At 41.8% G+C, this 18,158-nt stretch overlaps 1 protein-coding gene across 4 annotated transcripts in view; it reads right to left on the bottom strand.

The window, feature by feature from the left end:
• Positions 1-1,201: 1,201 nt before the first annotated feature.
• Positions 1,202-18,158, bottom strand: part of Tent4b (terminal nucleotidyltransferase 4B) — a 60,080-nt gene continuing 43,123 nt past the window's right edge. For 2 of the 4 annotated variants that reach the window (XM_005079174.4, XM_013119922.3), the window contains 9 exons: positions 17,077-17,197; positions 15,292-15,399; positions 13,958-14,086; positions 12,552-12,765; positions 11,713-11,839; positions 11,511-11,614; positions 11,217-11,404; positions 8,421-8,585; positions 4,571-7,158 (listed from right to left, as the gene is read on the bottom strand). In XM_005079174.4, coding sequence (XP_005079231.1) covers positions 6,982-7,158; positions 8,421-8,585; positions 11,217-11,404; positions 11,511-11,614; positions 11,713-11,839; positions 12,552-12,765; positions 13,958-14,086; positions 15,292-15,399; positions 17,077-17,197 — 1,333 coding nt within the window. In that variant the 3' untranslated portion in view covers positions 4,571-6,981. Of the gene's footprint in view, positions 1,566-4,570; positions 7,159-8,420; positions 8,586-11,216; positions 11,405-11,510; positions 11,615-11,712; positions 11,840-12,551; positions 12,766-13,957; positions 14,087-15,291; positions 15,400-17,076; positions 17,198-18,158 lie in introns of those variants that run through there. The other 2 variants (XM_040735292.1, XM_005079177.4) reach the window with 2 other exon arrangements.

Genomic DNA, 18,158 nt, shown 5'->3' with positions numbered 1-18,158 from the left:
AGATAGGGATTCTTATTTTCTCAGCAAACTTGGTTCAAAAGTGTCATAGCCAACTTCCTAAAACTTGTATCTCAAAAGGCAAGCTGAAAGCTCTGGGGAGTGCAGTGTCAGGGCATTTACCATGGTGATTCACTAAAGCAACTTCCACCAGCCAGTACAATATACAGTAAGGGCGAGCTCTGCACATGTGCAGACAGCAAGGGAGATGCAGGCACTGTACAACCAACGCTAACACAAGAAACCCAACAGACGTTGATATGGGTAAATGCACAAAACTCAGCTTAGGCTGCTCCCGGATGGCTAAGCAGCACTGGGGAGTCAACAGCAAACCGATACCTGATTTAGGTATTTACCTATTTCTTCCAACTGAGCTTTCATATGCACAAGTTCACTGTGTCTGGCAGATGCTAGAACTGCCTGTTATCGTCTCATCCTGTCGTGTACTGAAGGATCAGCAGGAAAGCTACTGAAAAGGGTTCTAGTCTGGCTTTCTCAGCGAGCTCTCAGTTAAGCAGACGGAAATCTGCTAGTACAGTTGCTCCTCCCAGCCAGTGTATACACCGCTGAGCAACTTGACAGCAGTCAGCTTGCTTTCCCAGTGGGATCTAAGGCAGCCAAAGGACTGCCTTGCAGTCCTAAAAACAAACAAACAAACCAAAAAACCAGCTGCTAACCCTGCCTCTTAGACAACTGTTTCTGTTCTTCTCCCTTCCTCCAGCTGTACTGAGACTCAAACCCTGGGACTCCAGCATGCTAGATACGTGGTCCATCACTGACCCACAACCACAGCCCCCTTCCTTTCTGTTCTATGCAAAGAGGCTGTGTGCCTTGCACCAAATTTACAGCAAAGTATCAAAATTCCTTACAGCAAGTTTACCAAGTAACGTAAGACTGGGCATGGGGGGGGGGGCATACCTTTGATCCCAGCACTTGTGGAGTGGGTTCCAGGGCAACTAGGGCTACATAGTGAGATACTGCCCAAAACAAAACAAAACCCAAAACTGGGCTACTGTTTACAAATAACCAACATCTGTGTGCAGCTTTGTACTGGTTGTGTAGGCAGGGTATCAAGCACCCTTCACTGGAAGCACTTTTAAGAACACTGGATAAGCAAGGAAATGTCTACTCTAAACAAGGCTGTATTTACAATTTTTCTTAAGCAGCTAATTGGGCTTTACATAAAAGCTCATACCAGCGGTTCTGAAGATAAATGAAAGCACAAAGCCTTTATTGAACTGCAGATTGTGTATAAGCCCCGTGGGATGGGGTGTGTTTGCATAGAAGTGCAATTTATAAACTTTCAAGGTAAACAACTGACATCTTTGAAGACACTGTGAGCTTAAAAAAAGAACGCTTCCAGGTGTGAAATTCGCTCAGTTTTCATCACTGGTGCCCAGACACATGGCCTCAGGAAATGTCGAGATTTCATAAGCCATTTGTATCAAATCTCTTTCTGGGAAATTCCTTAGTGCCTCTGCAGCGGTAACTAGACAAGACTGGAGAGTTGAGGACTCAGACCTCCAGCACCTCATGGGCGTCTGCGTTGCTTAACACTGAAGGCAATGCTATCAGAGAAGAAAATAAACAGAGTGGGTTAGATACAAACCAACTTCACCAGACTGCTAAGCATGTGTCTATAGGATATGCTACCAGAGAAAAATGTTGATCCCAGTGGCAGTTCCCACTCTATGTCCAGAAACAACACTGGCTGCTATATATCCTTCCCCCTTTAACAATGCACCAAGAAACTGCTCTTCTCAGCAGTCAGTAAAATGTGGAGAGTCACAGAACTGGTAGACTTTCACTGACTTGAAAAGTTCAGTATAATTAACAGAGGAAATCTTATAAGCCAGAGATGGGCTGAAGAGATAGTTCAGTGGTTAATGCTGCTCATCCAGAGGTCCTGAGTTCAATTCCCAGTAACCACATGGTGGCTCACAACCATCTATAGTGGAATCTGTATAAAATTGTACATACAGATAAAGCACTCATACACATAAAGTAAATAAGTCTTTAAAAAAAAAAGTCAGAGATCAGATTTAGAGACCTAGCTTCACGGCCAACTGAAGCTGTATGTAAAAGGTTAAACTGATCTAGGCACCCAAGGAAAGAGGAAGGGAGTTTGCACTTCAAGAATGGGGCTGACAACCCAGGCTTGGGCACCGAGTCCTAGGAGACAAGCACTACACCACCCCAGTAATTGGTACTGGCTGCAACATGCTCCCCCAACTCCCCACCGCCCCCAAGGAGCAACCATTATGAGCCCCACCATCTCCACAGCATTTTTAACATTGAGTTCCTCCAGATTCTCTAACAGAGACCCTCTCCATCAGGCTGCGGGGACGCACGGCCAAGGGAATGACAGTGACAGGAATGGAATGGAAATGTAAGTCTGGTTCAAATTATAAAACCCATTTCTCTTTTTTAAAAAACTGAAATGAAAAATATCAACTACCAATAACACGTTCACTGTAACACACAAGCTCAGAGACCAACCCCTGCTCTATCCCCCAAAGTTCACACTAAAGGACACACTGAAGCCGCAACAGGGCAGCTAGTTGCTGCCACCTCTCTCTCGCCTCTTTTAGACTAGGGATTAGAGCAAACTCAGTAAGACAACACTTAAGTACATGTTGAGGTCAAATACATACTCAAAAACACACCTCTGATTAGAGTGAAATAAACAACAGTAAAATAAACAGGTCTTAAGCAGGCTTCCATGGAAATTCTGTGTCAGGTCTGAGCTATGAGAAATCCTAAAGTGCATTCTCAATGTGTTCTTTAACATTTACCCCTGCAACAAACACTTTGACAAAGTGCAGGAAACGACTCTGGAGTTCTTGAGGTTCAGAAGAGGGAAGGTGATAATACTTCCCAAGGAACCCTGCTCCCAGATTCACACTCCGTCTTCTTAACACTCCACTAGATGACTGTTACTTGATGGAAACTACAACAGTGACTATAACGGGTAACATTTCCACTAGGCAGGTCCTACAGAAGCCTTGGCTCACAAACTGCTTCCTGTGCATGTTGCTTTCTCATTAAGACTGCTTCAATAGCCAATAGCCAGGCAGTAGTGGCATGCACCTTGAGAAGCAGAGGCAGGGGTATCTCTGAGTTTGAGGTCAGCCTTGTCTACAGAGTTCCACAACAGTCAGGGCTACATAGAGAAACCCTGTCTTGAAAAACAACAACAACAATAAAAAGACAGTTTCAAGCCAGACATGGTGGCATAAGCCTTTACCTGGGACTTGAGGAGCTGGCAGGCAGATCTTTGAAGCCTGCCTGATCTACCCTGTCTCAAAACAACAACAAAAAGACTGTCTCCTGGGTAGCTTATTCTTAGTTAATTGTAGAAGAACCAATTCTCTTCGAACATTCTTTGTTTGTGGGCAACACACAAAGACCAAGCAAACAAGAAGAACTGAGGTCAGCAGCCAAATTCCAGAGCTGCAAAAATCGCCCAGGAACGCACCATGGTGATAACTTGTAGACACCCAGTGAACACATGCTGCAGCGTCAGGGTCCTGCGATGCCCTTTTCCACCTTTCTTGCCCCAAGCACTAGACTAAAGGCCATTACACACAACTCACTCACACTCAGCATCACACAGGACGGAATGAGACGAGAACGGAAGAGACTGAACACTAGAGCAAAGAGCCCATTAAAAATGCCCTTCCCAAACAGCTGTCACACACCCCTTTTAGTGCTAGCATCTGGGAGGCTGAGGCAGGAGGATTGAAGTCAGCTGGATTACAGCCTGTCTTAACTTCCCAGTTAGAAAATTCTAACCCTACCCCCCAAAACAACATGATCCAGGCATTATTCAGGAGTATCTGGGACTAACCAAACGACCTAAATGTGAGAGGGGCTCCTAAAACAGGACAAATATATAATGTGGTCAAGTACTTAAGACAGGAGGGAATGCACATAAAAACCAAACATCTAGAGGTGGATAACGACACGGCAGTCACAAGTGCTTGCTGCTCTGGCAGGCGTCCACATGGCGGTACACAAACAGCTGTCATTCTAGTCGCAGGACACCCAGCATGCTCTTCTGGTCTCTATGGGCTCCTGCACTTACAGGAGCACACACGTTCATGCAGGTACTCACTTATACACATAATCTAAGGATAGTTTAAAAGTTAAAGATCCTACAGATGAAAACTAGACTCGAAAACTAAGTGTAGAATCCTCAACCAAAAGATGCTGAAGACCAGGAACCATCCTGGGCACACTGTAATGCCAATGAAAAAGGAACTCTCTTTCAGATGCAATTTACCCAAAGAACACTGAGGTTCCCTGGGGACACCTTGGTATCCCACTAGCACAGACATGACCACCAGAGAAATGTCACCACAGGGCGGCAGTATCTGTACAATTCCCCTCTAAGAGCACCAAAGAATGCTGCTAACATCCATGGGTATGGAAGGACCAACCAGAGTGACTAAGGTACGTTTATGAGACAGCTACAGAAATCTTCATCAAAAGTACTGAAATTCAAAACAGACAGATGGGAATCAAATGCAAAGATAAAACGTACAAAACAAATGAGCAGGCAAACTAAAAGTTCTTGAAAGTATTTTACTTCAGATTGAAAAATGAACAGCTTCCACGCTGTTCATTCCAGATACACAGTATTCACGAATACAATGCTGGTCATCTGAGGAAACGTATACACCTCAATTCTCCTTCATGCTTTTTCTTTTAGAAAGATACTGTTTACCAAAAAGAAACGTCAGCAGTACAGGAAAAACTATTTTCCCAATAAATTTACGAAAACCTAAGATTCCCAATGGAATCAAGATTATCTTCCCGCTACCACCACCTTAATATAATCACATGCTTATTGGACACTAATCCCCACCCTAAGAGTACATTGACTTTCAACAATGAGGGTGACGCTTTAAAAAAACTTCAGTGTGGTGAATGTAACACACATCTCTGCAGGTGTTAAGTGTCTGAAATAGGCAGCTAATACTGGATTTAATATTATTTTATAAATAATTGTTCCCTTAGCAGTAAACGTAAGTCTACACATTCACAAGCCCTACAAAATAAATACTGTGATTATGCACAATATGTTATGACAAACTAGTTTCAAAACAACAGAACTTCAACATCTTGATAAAAATTCTGATCAGAATAAAATGTGACTCTAAAATTTAAAACAGTCAAAATAATATCACATTGAAAATCTTCCACAGTTTACACAGTACTGTGAGTTTCCAGTTGTGGAACACATTTTTCCATTGTAAATTAAAATATGAACATATTGAAAATTGTTAATTTCAGCAATGACACCGGTTTTGGTCTTACTTTATAGCATTATTCTCATTACAGAAAGTTGCACTAAGTGTCCATTAATGGTCTGATTGGTCTTCAGTATTTCATAAGTATATATAAAAGAAATCCCTAAAAGCCAACGGTACTTCACACACATACAAATATAAAGGAATCTCATCTCGGAAATGGCCATACTGAACAGAGCCACACACACTGATGCTAGACATGAGGGCTTTCACCTCTAAAAGCCACTTTGATGACAAGCACATACAACCCATTATGTTAAGTATCCCACCTGAGTGTCAGACTCAGCAGGTGATGAGTAACAAGGTTACACGTTTGTACTCACAACTGACCACAGCCAACAGTTACAGGATGATTAAAACAAGCCAGTGTTTACAAAGTTTAATTAAAGACAGCAATTCCATTAACACAGAGGATAAAGAATGGGATGACAGAAGTATTTGGTCTTAATAAGGCAATACAAAATCGATCCATTATCAAAGACCATTTAATTTTTAAAGATCGACAATACCAAAAGCATAAAGTGGAGTATAAGAAAATAGGTTTTTTTATAAGTGTGATTTAATTAAAGCTGTTTGCAGTTACTCTCTCCCACAGTAGTAAGCATGAACTTAAGAAGAATGAGAGACGACACCACAAGCACAGAGCACACAGGGTCAGAGGAGCCAGCATGCGAGGTCTGTGGAGCTAGAGGTCACACTGACAGGACAGCCCAGGCCCAGGGTGGCCGTCTGTTTCCTAGGAGGCAGAAGGGGGAGGGAAGAGACTGCGAAGGAAACACACACAGTCCTGCTACTGCCCAGCACCCAAGAAGACAGCAGCACTGGCAAGCACAGCTGAGTCAATTCTCGGAGATGACCAGAGAATGTTCAGTGTATGCACGAAGTACAGAGCACACTTTTTTCTTTTATACAAAATAAAATAAACATCATTTGCCACCATAAACCTTTTCTTAGAGAGGAAAGAATTTCGCAGCAGGTCACACGGGTTCAATGAAGTCATCTCAATGCTGAGGAAAACAAACCGAGGAACAGAGCTAATCACTTCCCTGCGAATGAGTGTTAGGATGACAACTCAGATTCTTCTTCAAACTAATCCTGAGAAAAAAATCTGTTTACAATTCAAACAGTAATGTTATGTAAAAAGTATTAACAAATCCACTATTACAAATATCAGTTTCCTATATGGTCTTCTATATATACACACAATAAAATGGCAAATATATGCAAAATTATTTTTAAAAAAAACATGCACAAATCACTTTGCTCCTGGAATCTGGCTTCCTATGAGATGCTCTTGTTGGCCTTCCCACCCATCTCCTTGAAACTGCTTTTTGTTCCTCTCACCCTCCCCACAGAGTACTAGTCCCTATAACTCTGCATAAAGCCAATGAGAAATATATTTATTTTACATTCAAGCTTTAAATCTTAAAATGACCCTGTTGTAGCACATGACTTATCAAATAAGCAGCCTTTTTCCCCCTTTTTTGCTTGCTTTTTGTTTTTGCAGTTGTCAGTCTTCATGATCCATTCCGTGGCGAGCTGGGAAAAAACGCAGTTGCTAAATCAACGTCTGAACAGTGTGAGGCTCCTGCCGTCCCAGGAGTCCCTGTGCAACTGTCCTGAGCACGAGATCATTGCACACAGAAGACAGTCCGTCGCACAGCGCCGACTATCTACAAAGGTCTGAGAGGGGCGCGTCCCTCTTGTGTTTCCTCTTTTTGCCATGGTAATACTGAGTATTGGATTTGCCTTGATGCTGTTTGCTTGTCATCAAGGAACCATGGCTTGTTTGGGCTGTACCTTGGAAGCCTTTGCTGGAAGAACGGAAGAGCCTTGCTGATCCATGCTGCGGAAGGAGAAAGCAGTGAGAAATACAGCAGAGCCATCACTCCTCTCCTGTCCCGTTTCAGCCCTGTCCCTCCTCACTGCATCTGCATTGGATGCCCACGCTAAGGCTGTGGAGGTACAAGGGAACTGGGCAAGTCAAATCACAACGATGGCAACACTGGGAGGCCAATAGGACTCCACTGTGAATGAACACTAAGAGGCCTTTTCCTAGGGTCCCTGCTACATCTAAGGAAGAAGAAAGAACTTATGCCAGAGACCAGTACCAAAAGCTTCTTCCCGCCGTGCAGTGGTGGCACACGCCTTTAAGCCCAGCACTCGGGAGGCAGAGGCAGGAGGATTTCTGTGAGTTGGAGACCAGCCTGGTTTAAAAGAGCTAGTTCCAGAAAAGGCTCCAATGTTTCTTCTCTTTGCCTGATTCATTACTTATGATGGCTAATTAGTAATACTATCAGGCAACTAAAAAGTATCTCTGTGGCCTGTTTAAGTCAAAGCTATTGTTAGTCAACTGAACCTGTCTCCCAGTTACCATATAACTGGCATAAGCAACAAGTGTCAAACAGGAACAAAGAACACATACAATATATATGCTAGACATTTTCTAAGTGTTCTAAGAATTTTTCATAATAATTAACATAAGGTTCATTAGAAATTTAAAAGACATACTATTTCTGTCATCATTTTATGGATAAGGCAGATACAGAACTAAGTACATCCTGCAGATGAGACAAATAACACAGAGAGTTACATGGAATGTTCAAAGCCATACTCCCCATAGCTGAGGAGCAGGAATTTAAACTCAGGCCATCAAAAAACCTGACCCCATGCTATCAAACATGAAGTATACTATTCAGCCTTGTTATGATTTCTGCTTTTTCAAGTTATGTTTCATGATTTAACTCTTATTAGGCAAGAATTAAATTTTAATTAATTAGGATAAGTTTATGTGGTTTTTTAAATCCACACAAACACAACTGTTATCTGATCTGTCCACATCCATCAGGATATGTTAACAAGTGCTGATAAAATATACTCTGAAAGACTAGTGTTTAGTAAAGGCATGGGAATGTGTGTGTCTGATAGAACTTATAGACACAGAGAGAAGCAACACTCTGGAGAATTTAAGTTTATCAACTACAGCAAGGATGGATAGGAGATTCATCCTTGTTATAAACAATGCTTCAATAAGTATTTTAAATTTGAAAAAAAATTCTAACTATCTGATACTGAACACTAATAATGACAAACACGAATTCTGCTCACCTGTGATTTGTTGGTGCTGTTGGGTGTGCTAGTGGTTTGGGTGCTCTGCACTTTCCCAACCACCTGTGAGACCTCCAAGGAGACATCCTGTGAGCCTACCCGGTTGCCAGCGGGTGGACGGCAGAGCAGCTGTTTGGGAGTTTTGCAGGGCGTTGCATCAGAATCCTAACACAAGTCACATGGATTATATAAAGCAATATATTATTAATTTTTATATTCAGTATTCAGAAAGGCAATGATTTCAGCTAAGTACTACCTAGTCTAAACAGACACATTTGGGAACTACGGAGGCTTTCCTCAAATGGTGTGTATGCGTGTGTGCGTGCATAAGTGCGCGCACATGAGCACATCCAAGCATGCACAGCCAGAGACCAGAGGATGATGACTTTCAGTGTCTTCCTTTATCTCTCTCCACTGTATTTTTTGAGACAGGGTCTCTCATTACATCAGAAGCTCATGTCTCTGCTTCCAGAGACACACACAGGCACACATAGTCATGCCTGGTTTTAAGTGGATGCTGGGTGTTCCAACTTAGATCCTCTTGCTCGTACAGCAAGAGCTCTTTCCCACTTACTCATTTTCTCAATCCCTTCTCCTAACATTTGACGTGGTCTATTTTATCATGGGCTTCTATTTATTGCCAAGTCACTGAACGTATTTAGTTAATTTGTTAATCCATCTACTTAAGTACCAGTTGATGTGAGCTTTTACTTACAGAAAGTTACAGAACCATGGAAGATCATAATAAAGAGGGAGGGGCTTAGGACCCAGGCATGGCCCAATACCTTCAATCAAATACAAAATGACAGGTTTAAGGGCTCAGAGAGTCTACAACCTAGCTTCCTGGCTGCTTTATGCTGACACCATCCCTAACGTGTCAATGTCACAGCTCTTCTCAAGGCAGATTTCTGCTTCTGACTTCTGTACCCTGGTGTGGGGTATCTAACTCAACATCCACTCCCTCTCCCACAAGACCATTCCAGAGCCCACGGACATGAGAAAACCCTGCACATGAATATTCATGACTCCATAATGACATGCCATCATCCCATCAACCATATGAAACTATCTTTCTTTTGTAATTTTGTACTATCTTTCTTTGAGGCATGGTACAGGCTGGTGGCCTCCAACTCACTATGCACTGCAGGATGTCTTTTAACTCCTGCTGCTGATTCTTCTGCGTCTACCATCCTTAGTACTGGGACTATAGGCTTGCACCACCAACACAGTGCTGGGGACTGAACCCAGGGAGCATGCAAGTAAGCACTGTACCTCCAAGACCCTAACAGGACTTTTGCAATCACATATTAAAGTCAAATTTCAAAGAAAAGGCAAAACCACCTTAAACTTTAAGTAAACAAGTTTTTCTTTAGTTAAAAAATTAATGTAAGATGTAATTCACCAAAATGCAGACAGAAAGTGGATTAGAGGTTAGGGGAGAGGCCACCAAGTAACATGGGTATTTGTTTTTGTTTTTTTTGAGATAGCATCTCTCTACATAGCTCAGGCAGTCCTCAAATTCACAAAAATCTGCCTGCCTCTGCCTTCTGAGTGCTAGGACAAACAGCATGTGCCCCCACACATGGCTGCAAATATTCGAGTTAATAGTGGAAACAGCTGTGCAACACTGAATACATTAAACACTATTAAACTGTAATTAAAACATTTTATTTCATTTATGTTATGTGTGTTTGTGTGTGTGTGGCCATGTATGTGGCCACAGAAGCTGGAAGAGGACCCTGTCCTCTGGAGCTGGAGCTACAGACAGTTGTGAGCTGCTTAACATTGTTGCTGAGAATGCTGAGTTGTTCCCTTATTAAATGGTGATATGCAAATCTTATCAATTAAAAATTCAATTAGGAAGCTCAAAAACAAGTTGGAAAAAAGAAGAAAACAAGTTTAAGAAAGTGAAAGAATGGCAGTGGCGGTGCACTCCTTTATTCCCAGCACTCAGGAGGCAGAGGAGGGCGGATCTCTGGGTTTGAGGCCAACCTGGTCTACAGAGTGAGTTCTAGGACAGCCAGGGCTACACAGAGAAACCCTGTTTCAAGACACACACACACACACACACACACACACACACACACACACACACACACACACACACACACACACACACACGCAGTGAAAGAACAACAAGAGTGAGAACCCTGTATCAAAAGACATAAAATAAAAAGTGAACGAAGCCTTACAAATATACTATGTGATCACATTTCTATGAACCACATCTAAAAAGCATGTGGTTAGAAAATTCTTTAACAAGGCTGCCCTCTGGGGGTGAGACGGGGGACTGCTGGTTATGAGGCATCTCCTGGAGTGATGGGGACACTATCTATCTATCTATCTATCTATCTATCTATCTATCTATCTATCTATCTATCTATCTGTATTGCTGGGTAACATATGAATATAGGCGATAAAACTTAGTGAGATTACAACTAGGATTTCCTTTTAAACAGACATAAAGAATAACCAAATGCGCATTACTGGGGCTCGGGGGTGAGGGATGACAACACCTGCGATCTTCTTTGAAATGGATCAAGGAGCAAGATGAGCTAATTAATGAAAAGAGGGTTAGGAATATAATAAGCAAGTACATGTTAACAGAGCATGTGACAGCTAAAGATGTCACTAAAGCGCTTCTACTTTCACTATATTTTGAATTTTCTTTTTTAAAAAATGTTGAGAAAAGTACAAGAGTGAAAGCTGCTGAAAATTCCCTGATGAGAAAGGATGCAGTCCCCCCTCTGAGCAGCTAACCCTACACAGAGCAGACAAGGCATCCAAGCCACTTACCACATCACTAGAGCTGGACTGCGTGGCGGAGGAGGAGGACACTGGACCTGATGAAGAGTTTGAAGAGTGTTTACTAAGAGATTCCGAGGCTTTACTTCTACATTTTCCAAGGGCTTCATTTTCTTCAGACAGATTATTATTACATTTATCTAACTGCTGAGTATCTACTATCAAGGGAACACCATTTCCTGAAAAAGTGGCAAAAGATTGGAAAACGTTTCTTCCCATTAAATACACACAACACAGAAAAAGCCCTAACACCCAGTCCATCATCAAGGAAAAGATCTTACTCACCATTGCATGATGGCTCAGACCTATTCTGCAAGCCCCACTGTTTTGAAATCCAATCTCTATATGTGGCAACTTCATCCGTCACTCTAATTATTCTACCTAATATGCTGCATGGGGTTAAAAAACAAAAGAGGTGTGGATTAATTTGAAGACAAGAACTGCCAACCACTTCTGACACAACGGGCTGATTGAGCTAGACTTTTACCTCTCTGTTTCGTTGTTGGGATAGTACTTTGCAATCGGTGATACAGCATGACTCAATACCACATAGGCATAATCAAAGGCCTGTTTCACCTGCATGGCCCCATAAGAACTCCTTCCAACATCATTTCCTTTACAAGAAATGGATAGAGAGAGAAGTAAGCCTGGATGGTTAATATGAATGAATGCTGATGAGCCTTCATCAGAAGAGCAAGGGCAATGGCTGCCTCATATATGTTAGCCCAACAAGGATTCTCCCTCCTATCATGTACACAAAGAAGCAGCTGGCTATTCTCTCCTCAAAACAGAACCAAGTTAAACTGAAAATAATGGGGTAGGAAAGGGTGCTGTTTCTTTGTTTTTTCTTTGTCTACATTAGCTATATACATACTTCCCAAATCATAAGCAAATACATGTAACTTCTTCCAAGCCACTCCCAAAGCTAGAAAAGTAGAGAAGGGCTACACAAAATTAGAAAGTCAGAATATAAATAAAAAAGCAACCTCTTGAAACCTTTCTGCCCATGCTTCTGCTGCCTAAGGACAACTGGCTGAAATAACAGTCCATGATGTGAGATGCCTACAAATTCGCCCCCAAATAATTCCTTTTCTACTTGGCTTTAAGAAAATATTTTGAACAAAAAGGTATAATTAGAAAGTATCCATTTTTCTTTCTGGTTATTTTTAGACAGAGTTTCCTGTAGACCAGGCTGGCCTTGAACTCAGACACTGGCCTGCTCCTGCCTCCCAAGTGCTGGATTAACAGTGTGTGCCATTGCTGGCCGGCTGTGATGCCCGCCCTCCCTCCCTCCTTGAAGCCCACACAGTTATTTGTTCTTAATACCTGGTTGTAAAGGATCTTCAATATAAAGCATTGATGGCCGGTAACCATCAAGCATATTTTTCTGTACTTCATCTTTGGCCACATAGGAACCACCATCCTTTATCCGGATGCCAGTCTTTAAATAATTGAAGTGCCGTCCATATAATTCAAAAAACTCTATTAGGAGAACACCATAGTTCGTATTAGGGATGCAGGCATCTTCCCTGGGATGTAACTAAAACAGGAAAAAAAAGGAAAGAAAAAAGAAATTATTCCGAATTTTCTCTGTATTATAAGGAAGGGAATGTAAGTGAGATCCTAACTTCTATGAGCACTATTATTATCATGGCCTTGGTTTACAATACCAGTCGACAGCTATGCTGCTGCTACAACACCCTAAGGGTATAGACCTAGCAGGTAAGGTGAACCACATCAGGGAATTCACCTTACTCACAGCCTGACTGTTGGCAACCATTGCCAAATGGGCAAAACCCAAATAACATGTCAATTATAGCTGAAATTACATGGCTAATTGCTTTAAAAATATTATTTTTGGTGTGTGTTGTACACATACATATCAAGGACAGCAGTTGGTGATGAGAGGTGTCTTCCTAAATCACTTTCCATAATACCTATTTATATACTAGTTTATTTTGGTTAGGGGTAGGGGAGACAAGATCTTACTATGTAGAGACGTCTGGCTGTCCTGAAACTCACTATATAGACCAGGATGGCCCTGAACTCAGATCTGTCTGCCACTACTCAAAGCCAGACTTTATGCACAGTAGGCCACCCCTGAATCATTTTCCTAACTCTTTCCTAGCTCACTTTTTGAAAGAGAGTCTGTCACTGAATCCTGTTGGGTCACTTATTGGGCTAGATTGGCTGGGCAGCAAGCCCCAGGGATCATCTCGTCTCTGCGTCCCAGGGTTTACAGGTACCTGCTGCTGCATCTAGCCTTTTATGTGGGCTCCAGGGATCCAAACTCAGATCCTCATGTTTGCACAGCAAGGGTGTAACTTACTGAGCCATCTCCCAGCCCGTGTGCCACTGTGTGTGTGCTGTACGTGGTATATATGTATATACATGTCCAAGTGTAAGTGAGATGCACGTGGGGGTCAAAGGTCAGATGTTGACATCAGCGGTCTTCTTTAGTCACCCTCCATCTCATATCGGAAATAAGGTCTTGTGCTGACTGGCCAGTGAGCTCCAGACAGCCCTTTACTTTTGGTTGTTATTGTTACTATATTAGCATTCCCTTACAGAAACCAGGCCGAACATTGCATGCTAACATACATAGTGGAAAGTCTCATCCTCTCTCCTAGGAACGTTTAACTACTAGTTTGTAAATTAGACAAAGTTTAAAGAAGCATTCTAAAAAATACTGATTTCAGTGTGCACTGGTTTAGCACACCCACACAACTTACCTGAAGGAAACTGACTGCCATTAAAAAGAGACTATAAGAACCAATTCCACCTGTAAATACTTCATTAAGGTCCCTCTGTAATAAGAATTGTTTCAATACTAGAACCAAGTACGGCAATACAGGGTATTTCTGAAAGAGAAATGAAATTAATTTTCAATGAATTCCTATAATAGCTCAAAGCATTACCAGGGGCATAAAATGGTTTTCACATTACAAAATATAGTATATATACGCAATATATTCAATTTTCAAAGTAACCTTTCTAAGTAATGAAAGGCTTTCTCCTCATGGTGACATAAATAATGGAAGCCATGCGCTCTGTGGACAGACACAGTAACCATCTAACAATATGACCATGATCACAGGGCAGTCTCTTGTAAACAGACAACAGAAACAGTACATTTAAGACATTAAACCAGTAGGAAATTCAAGAAATTGTCTGTAGGTGGCTCTCCACTGCACAGCAAGGTCCTTCAATTCATTGTGCAGCAGCCCAAAGCCCAAACAGCCTTGCCCACACCATCTACATGGGCAGGTCACCACCCAGGTCTTTGGTTCTGCTCTCTTTACAGAAGACAGGCTGATGAAATGATAGCTCACACACATCTCCAGAACTCTTAATGCACCAAGCAGAGAACAAAATACTTCCCAGAGTTGGTGGCTACCACTTTTCATGTCTTCTATTGCTTATTATTAAGCAAACAATTTTCAACTTCCAGTTTCTTTTCATGAAAAGTTCTGCACATCTACATAACCCCTCCAAAGATGTAGTGAGAGCCTGCCTCCAAATAACAAACAAAACACAGAACAGCAGCAACTAGGACTGGAGAACTGCTCAAGAGCTGGGAGTGCAGAGAACGGAGCCCCACACTAAGCTCTGGGGAAGCAGCAGACACTGTCTGATATATAAAATGTTAAGATGATGCTGGCAACTTCTTTACTTTGGAACCAATTGAAATGAGACTAGCATTACTCAATATAGTTCTTGCACAACAAAAGAAAATTTGCAGGCACCCCCTGACAGAGAATTTGGGATTAAAATTGAGAGAAGGCTGCCTAGGGAGTGTCTTAATATGAACTTAGAGGTTAAAAACTGACAAGAACCACCATGTAGACCGTCTCAGCACCCGTGTCACTCAGCCTAAGGATCCAGAGCAGCGGTGGTCTTTATAAAGAAGTGTCCCCAACCGTTCATAAGTCCGTTAAGAAGAAGCACACGAATTCTGAAGTCATCTGTCAGCAGCATGCACAAGAGCCGAGCAAGGGACAGAGCACGGCACAGCATACACCCAGGATGAACTTGGGCTTCCTAGCAGCCCCACTAAGGATCTGACCTTGGTAAAATCTTTAATGAGGTCTGCTGCTCTCACGCCATTCTGCACATTAAAGCTGATATCAACTTTCACTTCAGTAAAAGAATCTGTTAATTTAATAATAGGAACCTAGAAAAAGAAGACAGAAAAGTTTAAAATATTCTCCCAAATTAAGTGATAAAATCAGGAGGCAGAAGGTTACTAACTAGGCCTGTGATCTCTACCCTTCTCATCAGACCATAAAAACATCAAGTGTTCTAAGGACCAACCAACCAAACAAACAAACAAACAAGTAGGTAAAAGTGTCTGACATCAAACTTGATTCCCAGGACCCACAAGGTAGGAAGAGAGAACTAATTCCACCAAGGTGTCCTTTGACTCCCCCACACCTACATGGAGCATGAATGTGCATGTATGGGAACATGTATACATGTAGATTAAAATGAATAAATTAATAAAAAGCAATGAATAAATTGTGTTTTAAATTTTTATTTTTATTTTTTTGAGACAGGATCTCTCTAGGCAGTCCTAGCTATCCTGGAACTTGCTAAATAGACTAGGCTGGCCTTAAAAGTCACAGAGATCTGCCTGCTCCTGCCTCCTAACTGCTGGGATTAAAGGTGTGCACCACTATGACCTCAATAAAAAGTTTTAAAGTAAAACACCTGATGTTTAATATTAGTATTAAGCGTCTCCCTCCCCCATGCCTTCAGAGAGGGTTTCTCTTCCTAACAACTCTGGCTGTCCTGGAACTCACTTTACAGAGTAGGCTGGCCTTGAACTCATAGAAACACTCCTGATTCTGTCTCCCAGGTGCTGGATTAATTAAAAGTGTGCAACACTACCGGCCGGCAGGTATTAAGACTTCTTAAGTGAAGCAATGAACTTGCACTATGAACTAAAAACTGGAACTGGGTCTCTAAATCAATAGCTAGCTTTTCATCAAGAAAAACTACAAGTATTCTGCTCTAAGAAAACCTAATATGCAAAATTCCAGATCTTCTAGATGCATGTATCTGTTTCTAACTGAGCTTCTGTGAAGTTCTTGAAGCCAGTCTAGCTGTGTTTAAAGCACGGCTTCAGAGGCTACAGAGATAGCTCAACAGTCAAGAGCAGTTGCTCAGAAAACCTGAGTTTGTTTCCCAGCACCCCCACAGTGTGGCTTACAACTGCCTACGCTTCAGCTCCAGAGGATCTGAGCCTTGACTGTCGCCCCCACCACCACCACCATGATAACACACACAGGTGTGCACACACATAAAAATGTATCTTAACAAAAGGCCTAGATTTACAATACACAAAATACAAGACTAACATTTTCTGTGTAACTAGGAACCATTTAATAGAAATCTGTATTTTTTTTTAAATTTTCCGTGCATTAGAGTATTCCTGCATGTATGCCTGTGTGAGGGTGTTGGATCCCCTGGAACTAGAGTTAAAGACAGTTGTGAACTGCCATATGGGTACTGGGAATTGAACCCTGGTCCTCTGGAAGAGCAGCCAGTGCTCTTAACTGCTGAGCCATCTCTCCAGCTCCCAGAAACCTCTTTTTTTTTTTTCACTTACCCATTTTTATACTGAAGTCTTTACAGTATTATGCATGAAAAAATTGGCTATTATTTCTTAAAGAAATGTATAACCCAGTACAAGTTACCTTGCTTCACCAATAACAGTCTTTATGCACAGTCACTGTGACAGTCACAAAATGATTCACCAAGTTACATCTTAACTGTACTAAGCAAGATTGGAGTCTAAGTTTCTCATGTAGGTAACAAGACTTATAAAGACACAGTGCCAAGAACTTACTGTTGCTTTGTCTAGAACTTTCACGGAATCCTCGTCAGCGACTTTGTGTTTCCGAAGGGCTTCTTCCAGGGTCCAAAGAGGCAGGTTCTCCCACTTCCCAAACACCACAAGATCGATGTCACTGCATTGTAGTGACACATGTGAGGAGGTTAGAAGCATCAACCAGTCCCCATTTTAGCTGACAGTCATGCTCACCAACTTCAAGCTGGAGCAATGAGAACCCATTCCCTTTCTGCCTCAGAAGATCAATGTGCTGATGGCAATGGGTTTCAGAGGAAGCAGAGGGAGAGAAATGGAAGCTGTATTTTAGCAACCTCACCCTCTGAGCTATTTCACAGAACTCAGAACGTTGACAGAAACAAAACCTCAAACATTAGTATGAGTGCATTTTTTTTCATAAAGCTTTCTGGTATTAAACTTAAGATGTGTTGTCTCAATGATAATGTAACTTAAAACTATCAAGCTTGTTCCCAATGTGTAAACATATATATTCACTTCAAATCTCGTTACTTTTGTGCCTTTTCCATATCTAAATTATGATAAATATCTGACCACATATATAATGTATTTTTATTTAATTAATTTTTTTGAGACAGGGTCTCACCATGTAACTCTGGCTGGCCTGAAACTTGCTATGTGGACCAGGTTGACCTCAACTCTCAGAAGACCCACCTGCCTCTGCCTCCCAAATGCTGGGATGAAGGGCACACACCACTATGCCTAGCCATAATTTTTTAAGGAGTAATTTTTTAGGCTTTGTTGAAAAGCTTAAAGCCTAAATAAGGAAAAATATTAATGAACTGTAATGCTTTATGGGTTTTAGAAGCCAAAGATAGCCCTAGAAAGAAGAGCTATGGCTAGGATCCAACCACTGTAATACTGTAACACCACACTTTAAGCTGAGGGAAGATAGACTATCCATCCACAGGGACACGGCGGAGGTGGTGGTGCTGCTGGTGGTGTTTGTAACCTATGTATTCAACAAGTCTTCACTAGGTTTGAGATGGAACAAGGTCTAAGTCAAGCTCTACGGTGGGATACTGAGATTGACTGAGTTCTTCATTAACCTGGGTTTGAGATGG

Source organism: Mesocricetus auratus, unplaced genomic scaffold (genome assembly GCF_017639785.1).
Source record: "Mesocricetus auratus isolate SY011 unplaced genomic scaffold, BCM_Maur_2.0 Super-Scaffold_100045, whole genome shotgun sequence".
NCBI classification, from domain to species: domain Eukaryota; kingdom Metazoa; phylum Chordata; class Mammalia; order Rodentia; family Cricetidae; genus Mesocricetus; species Mesocricetus auratus.
Note: the sequence above shows the minus strand (reverse complement) of the source record. Positions and strands in the feature narration are given on the sequence as shown.